Source organism: Cydia splendana, chromosome 2 (genome assembly GCF_910591565.1).
Source record: "Cydia splendana chromosome 2, ilCydSple1.2, whole genome shotgun sequence".
Taxonomy (NCBI): Eukaryota; Metazoa; Arthropoda; class Insecta; order Lepidoptera; family Tortricidae; genus Cydia; species Cydia splendana.
Window position 1 is genome coordinate 10139265 of NC_085961.1, and position 6853 is coordinate 10146117.

Genomic DNA, 6853 nt, shown 5'->3' on the forward strand with positions numbered 1-6853 from the left:
GGCTATTAAAGAAACAGATGCAAATAGCGCAACTCGATTATGTCGATTAAATGTATATTAATATATATATATAATATATTAATATACATTTAAATTAGACTGTAAAAATGCTAAGTACCTAATTTGAATACGTGTAATAACAATAACTTAATAAATTTAATAATGTAGAGCTAAATAAAATTATCAAATAACCTACGCGATAACAATTAAAATTGAACGTACCCGTGCCATCTGTCACAGTGACATCCGGCTGTCATGAGACATGGATTGATATCGGTAAGCTTTTTGTTTGTTGCGCAATTTAACATAAGCCAAAACCAATAAAAAACACAAGAACTTCAACTGACTAAAATCGCAAAATTAAATTCACAATGACCAACATCCCCTTCATGGACAAGCTACGATCATTTCTAGGCATCGGCCAGGCGCCACCGAGAAATGATTTTCGAAACCCGATTTGGGGAGACGACGACGACGACGATGGTGACGAGCTTTACACGCGCACGTACCTAGACGAACACCGCGAAGATTTCAACGTGCTCACCGACCCGCGCGACATGCACCGCGACATCGCTCGACAGATGCACGACATGTTTCAGGCGTTTGGCTCTATCTTCGGAGACATGAGGACGTTTGTGCAAGACTTTGAGAGTGGCCATACTGAATCGTTCACGAACACGCCGGCTATCCTGCCTCCTTCAGAGCCAGGTCAATTCGACAGCAAGAATATCAGAGACTATTACCTGAAACCAGGCTACCACAACAATAGACATCAACATGATAAGGAAGATATTGATTTGGATGGTAAGATCTCTTCACAAGACATAGCGGGGTTGTTAAAACAGAAAGATGATGACAGTAAGCCCCCCGCAACTCACTTCAACAGTGACCTTGTGCCGGGAAGGTCATTCTGCCGAACCATAATTACAACAAGCATTACTAAATCAGATGGTTCAAGGGAGACAAAACGAATTGTCAAGGATGGCAATGGGGTTGTTGAGGAAACTATTACGACTACAGAACCTGACCCGAGGGGACTTACTTCGGCGATGGACTCATTTTCTCCTGCCAACTACAGCAGTGTCTTTTCAGAATTTGGCTCTATCTTTAGAAACTTTTACTAGTACTTGCTAATGTTATTATATATAGTAAAATTCCGTAAGTATTAGCATTATAAAAGTTGATTGTAAGAACCACCAAAGGTTTACTACCTTGCATATTTATTTTTATTTGCCTAATCTAATATGATGAGGTCTAATCTAATGTCTGATTTGATACTAATGAGGTGAAAAACAATCTAATTCAACTATTTAGGTAATCCAATAGAATCAATAATTGAATATTCCAAAATGAAATGATCATATTACAAATTTTAAACAAATGATTACTATGTGAAGCTTGTTATCTTTAATTTCTAGGACTGATTATCTTAGTGGGGGATTTATATTATTGATAGTATCAATACAAACTTACTTCTTCTTAGTTTTTAAAATAAATTTAAAGTTTAGTGCTAATAATTAAGATTTGTGTGACTAGGGTTATAGTTTCAATAAATTATGGGACAAACAAAACACACTTGTTTCATTTGCTTAAAAATCTTAAATTACACAACATTAACATTCCATAATTTAATTATTACTTAATAAATACATTTAAATAGAGAGCTTTATTACAAAAAAGTAAAAGGCTTATAGACTCTTTGATCAACCCACATAATGATGCCTAACTAGCAAACTTACAAAGTGAAACCTCCAAGAGGAAAATACAAATAAAACGGACAAAAATTTAAAAGTTACAAAATATGTAGGAAAGGGAAAACTAATTCAATTTACTAATGAATACAATTATTGTAAAACATTGGCCTATTATCAATGAATAGCTGGTACAGCTACCATAGGAGTTGTTAAGGCTTTCTTACATATTTTTCTCTGTTGCTCATATTTATGTGACAGGAGAATATTTCCTCTAAGGTAAGATTTTTTATTTGTCATATCCTCTCAGATAGACTTGGTAGGTCTGCAAACTATTCCGTACAGTAGCAGGCGTCGCGCGTATTGCTGCGTATCCAGGTGAGGTAGCGGTTGACGCGCGTGTACACGCCGGGCCGGTCCGGCCGCGCGCAGCCCTCGCCCCACGACACGATACCTGCAACAGCGCCACATTAGCTCCTCTAGGTGCAGTAGCAGGCGTCGCGCGTGTGCCGGCGCAGCCACGAGAGGTAGCGGTTCACGCGCGTGTACACGCCTGGCTTGTTCGGCCGCGCGCAGCCCTCGCCCTATGACACAATGCCTGCAAAACATGCACAAATGACCTGTCTATACCACAAGCTCACAGATGTAAGCGCTCACCATAACCCTAATTCACATTTACGCTGCCGATCTGTTCCCTCCATTCTTGAAAAACCTCATCTTGTCTTTCCTCAAGAAAAACTCAGAGGTAATTTATCTGAAACCGTGCCGTACAGGCCTACTGTAATAAATCTATACCAACAGGTAACCTGCGCTCAGAATTATTCGGATCAGCAGGTAACTGCATTATTCAAACCATTGTGGGTTACGTAGGTAAAATAGGTATTCTACAGTATCGTTAATTGTTATTTATTTAAGTGAAAAAAAAACCTATATAAATTAAACTTTGTTCAAACGTTAAGACTGATCGTCATCACTCTCTTAGACATCGGTTACACGCTAATTCTGGCGTCAGTTCAGTCCATCAGTCCATTCGAGTTTTGACTGATGCCAGAATGATGGAAAATGGACACGGTTAGACGATCAGTCCAGACTGACAACAGACTGATAAAATTACGACACAGTCGCCGTTTGGACACAGAACGCAACACAGCCATTTAGAAAAATAGTCTTGTCTAATATGGTGACTGACGCGAGAATTACACAAACAGGTTACACGATCAGTCTCCTATCAGTTTTCTGTCATTCAAAACGGACTGACGAATATTTTCAAAAAAATTAAATTTTAATCAGTCCAGACCATCAGTCCATCAGTCCGCGTGTTACACGATAATTCTCCCGTCAGTCTGAACTGACGCCAGAATTAGCGTGTAACCGATGTCTTATAATAAAACATTAGTGTTCAAAAGGTTAATTAGACTAGCAATCATAGCGAAATGCGGAACCAGGAAGAGGACTTCCTAACTTCACCGGTATTAATTAACTAATTGGCCGTTGCGCTCTTATAAAAAGCCGTTTCACTTGTTGATCGCCTTGTTTTTTTGCACAGTGAACAAGCAAAACTAAATCCATTTTTACTTAGATAATATCTCAATCGCTTCTAGTGATTATTAGTTAAAATTATAGTGGTCGAAAAATTGAGGCAGTTCTTTAACCAAGTACCGCTTGCTTTGTGCGTTGTTTGTGCGTGCCGTGCCGTATCAATTGACAGTTCTAATTCTAACCAACTTCCAGCAGGATATTGGTATCCCCGTTGAAGCCGTAGCCGGTACCACGCTCGCCCACGGCCGTATTTTACCCGCGATTGGCCGCGATACTTGTCCGTTCGTCAGCTGATCACATCGACCCTAATACGAGCCGTACTGACCGACTTCCTGCAGAACGTTGTTGTCCGTGTTGAGGATGTGCAGCGGGCCGCCTGAGTCGCCTTGGCAGGCGTCCCGCCCGCCCTCGGGTTCGCCTGCACATAGCATGTTGTCCGTGATTCGCTGCTTGTATGCCGTCTTTCGGCACTCTGCGTTCGAGATTATGGGCACGGACACCTGAAAAGTTTGCCAGATTTGTATTTGATTCTGCTTTTTGGAACTTTCTTCCTTCATCTTATTATTAACTCACTCAATCTTAGTTCCGTCTCATGCACACCGTATCCTCCTCATTCGGATGTAGCCCCCGGCTTGTAGCCAGGGATGAGTAATTGCTGTAGGACTGATGAATTGATGATTAAGGTTCGCGAGGCACATGTGCCCGCTGCGTGACTCCTCCTCTCCTAGCTCTTACCTCCTGCAAGGAATTAGAGACGGATCCGCCCTCCGTAGTGGTGCCCCAGCCGGAGGCCAGCCCTGAGTAGTTGGAGTATGACAGGCCCGGACTTGGGAGACATACGGGCCGCAGCCCTGGCTGGTCCTCCTCGTCGTTGCCCTCCTCGCCTGAGCTCTCGGGATCGTTGCGCAGACGTTTCACGGCTTTGCTCAGATCTACCTACAAATATATATCGTTCACTACACTCATGTGACTTTCATGAGCAATGAAAACGGTCCAGTCAGTAATATAAAAAAAAATCTATGAAATAATTTTCATCTTGATAGTACCTATTCGTAGTGTAGAGTGCATAGTAACGGTCTTTATTGGTTACATGAACTTTAGATTTTCAAGTTAAGTGCAATCAAGAATGTAAATGAATATGAATTTGGTTGTTCAATTACGATATGAATTGTCCAAGATAAAGAGAAACCTAAATGGCGCAACTAAATATAAAGATCCGTAACTTTACAGTTTTCAATTTATACCCCATTGGGGAATGAAGATTGAACAGTAGGTAGTTATTAATTTTCACAGTGTACCCTCTGGTCAAGCTTCAACAAGGCGATGTCGTTGTCGTAGGTGCCCGGGTTGTAGCGCAGGTGGCGGATGATGGCCTGCACGCCGCGGTCGATGGTCTTCGTCTCGTTGGGCATGGAGCGGTCGTGCTCTAGCAAACGCACGGTTATTCTCTCCTTGCGGAATCTAGAAGAAATAAGCGCTTTACAGGTATGTTATGCTACTTTTGCATAGGACATCTATCCGGCGCAGACTATACGAATAAATATCCATGTAGCTACTATAAATAGTAATAGTACCTAATAGTAGTTTAAGGCACACGTTATTCTTTTGCTAATTCAGCATCAGATGGTTTTATTGCACGTGCGCTAGATCTCAGAAACCTGGGAAACTTTATAAAAAGAATGTTTTCCAGATTGGTCAAAACTTTTCAATTTTTTTGGAAACTTTCCGCAACTCGAACATCTGTAGACTCAAAAAAAAAACAATTTGACGAATTGAGAACCTCCTCCTCTTTTTAATTCAGTTGTAAACAACAAACTTGAGTTTATTAATGAATCATCAGGTTTGAGCTAGCAATCTAAAATAGCTTCCAAAAACTAGTCAGAGTGGTTAGACGTTAGACTAAACTCGAAATAAGATAAAGAGGCCTTAATTTCGTTGGAAACAACGCGAAACGTGTTGCTAGGAAGATATCATAAACGATATAGGGTAATTCGCCAGTTACTAAAACTGGCCAGTACTGACGAATAATCCTATGTAACTGTCACAGTTACATGTCTCCGGCTTGGACATACCCGCTCGTGCAGTGGGTGGCGGTCAAGATGTAGAAGTCGTTGATGAACGAGCCGCCGCAGTAGAAACGGTCGTTGTACATGAGCGCCGCCATCCAAGGCAGCTCCAGGACCTTGGTCTCGTAGCCGCCGACGATGCGCGAGCGTGTCGGTGTAACTGTCACAGTTACATGTCTCCGGCTTGGACATACCCGCTCGTGCAGTGGGCGGCGGTCAAGATGTAGAAGTCGTTGATGAGCGAGCCGCCGCAATAGAAGCGGCCGTTGTACATGAGCGCCGCCATCCAAGGCAGCTCCAGGACCTTGGTCTCGTAGCCGCCGACGATGCGCGAGCGTGTCGGTACGCCGCATTCTGAGCCACAATAGTTATTTGTTTTACAAGGGGGCAAAGTTGTTGTTTAACTTTTCGTGCTAAGGTATCAATACCCGAGCAAGAAAAGATTCAAAATTGAACCACGAGCTTTGTTTGTGGTTCTAAAAGTGGAATCTTGAGCGTTGCAAGGTATTCATGGCACTTGGGTTAAACAAAACCGAGTGAAACACAACATTTTACACCACACCAACGCGTTGAAATGAACGTTATTAATTATTTATCATTCAAAATCATAATTTAACGTCATTTATGTAACATGACAAATAAGCGCCTGATGAAAACGCCGTTGCCTTTGGCTGCTGGTGACTGCGGGAGAATCGCATTGTATTGTATTTGTAACTTTGACGGGAGTTCGGCTACAACTTACCTACTCCCAGCTGCAAAATTGCATAGCCACTTAAGAATGAATTCAGTTTATAAACAGTTTGCAGCTCGCAGTACCTTCATGATGTGGCTTAACTATTATATCTTCTGACATAAAGACCGCTGACGAACTTATCCTTACGGCAAGACGGGCAGTCATCCGGAGGGTCCTGTGTAGGACGCAGCGTGGTGGTGGTGGGGGTTCCCAGGATGCTGTTTATCCAGTCAATGAAGCCCTTCTCCACCTCTTTCGGTGCCTCGGTGGGATGTCCGCTTGCAACCCTCACTAAGCATACTAGTAAGAACCACCGCATGTTGCAAACTCTGAAATAAATATTAAGGACTTTAATCGTAATATATTATTATGTGATATATTTCATGGGAGTACATAATAATAGTATTGGCATCAAGTGTCTATTGTTTATATGCGTAGATTGCGTAGGAAGGTATTTAGAGGTAAATAATGACGTAGCTGTTCGAATTAACTCCGCGACGCATTCTAACGACTAACTTTGCAGTGACAGAATGTGGAGGTATCTCCATAAACTTGACATTCCTATGAAAATATGAAGTTTATAATGTCACTTCCACACTTTGTCGCGACGAACTCGGGTCAGAGTTAGATAAGACGTACTATATATTTGCCTATTATTCAATGGCGTACTTAGGTAGGTAGGTATATAGGTAGATGATGGTTCGATAGCATCAAATTAATCTTTCAATACCAACTAATGAAGTTTGATAACTGGTTCCATTTTTTAGTTGATTTAGCGAGATGTGGGGAAGGACACAGGTCAAGCACCCTGAGGCGATATACTT

The 6853-nt window shown here is 41.9% G+C and overlaps 2 protein-coding genes across 3 annotated transcripts; one reads left to right on the forward strand and one right to left on the reverse strand.

Annotated features, from left to right (window-relative positions):
- The first annotated feature begins 232 nt into the window (after positions 1 to 232).
- Positions 233 to 1571, forward strand: LOC134803532 (uncharacterized). Its single transcript, XM_063776335.1, has one exon. It carries the CDS (start codon positions 372 to 374, stop codon positions 1122 to 1124), a length of 753 nt encoding a protein of 250 aa, XP_063632405.1. The 5' UTR covers positions 233 to 371; the 3' UTR covers positions 1125 to 1571.
- A 42-nt stretch (positions 1572 to 1613) lies between these two features.
- LOC134803504 (trypsin-like) lies at positions 1614 to 6369 on the reverse strand. Of its 2 annotated transcripts, XM_063776306.1 has the most exons (6): positions 6177 to 6369; positions 5491 to 5650; positions 4529 to 4691; positions 3966 to 4166; positions 3556 to 3730; positions 1614 to 2145 (listed from the first exon to the last, which is right to left on the reverse strand). In XM_063776306.1, the coding sequence occupies exons 1-6, from the start codon at positions 6346 to 6348 to the stop codon at positions 2024 to 2026; spliced, it is 993 nt and encodes a 330-aa protein (XP_063632376.1). In that variant the 5' UTR covers positions 6349 to 6369; the 3' UTR covers positions 1614 to 2023. The 2 variants fall into 2 exon arrangements, with proteins under 2 accessions (XP_063632376.1, XP_063632383.1); XM_063776313.1 differs by lacking the exons at positions 5491 to 5650; positions 6177 to 6369 and adding an exon at positions 5303 to 5446.
- Between the last annotated feature and the right edge of the window lie 484 nt (positions 6370 to 6853).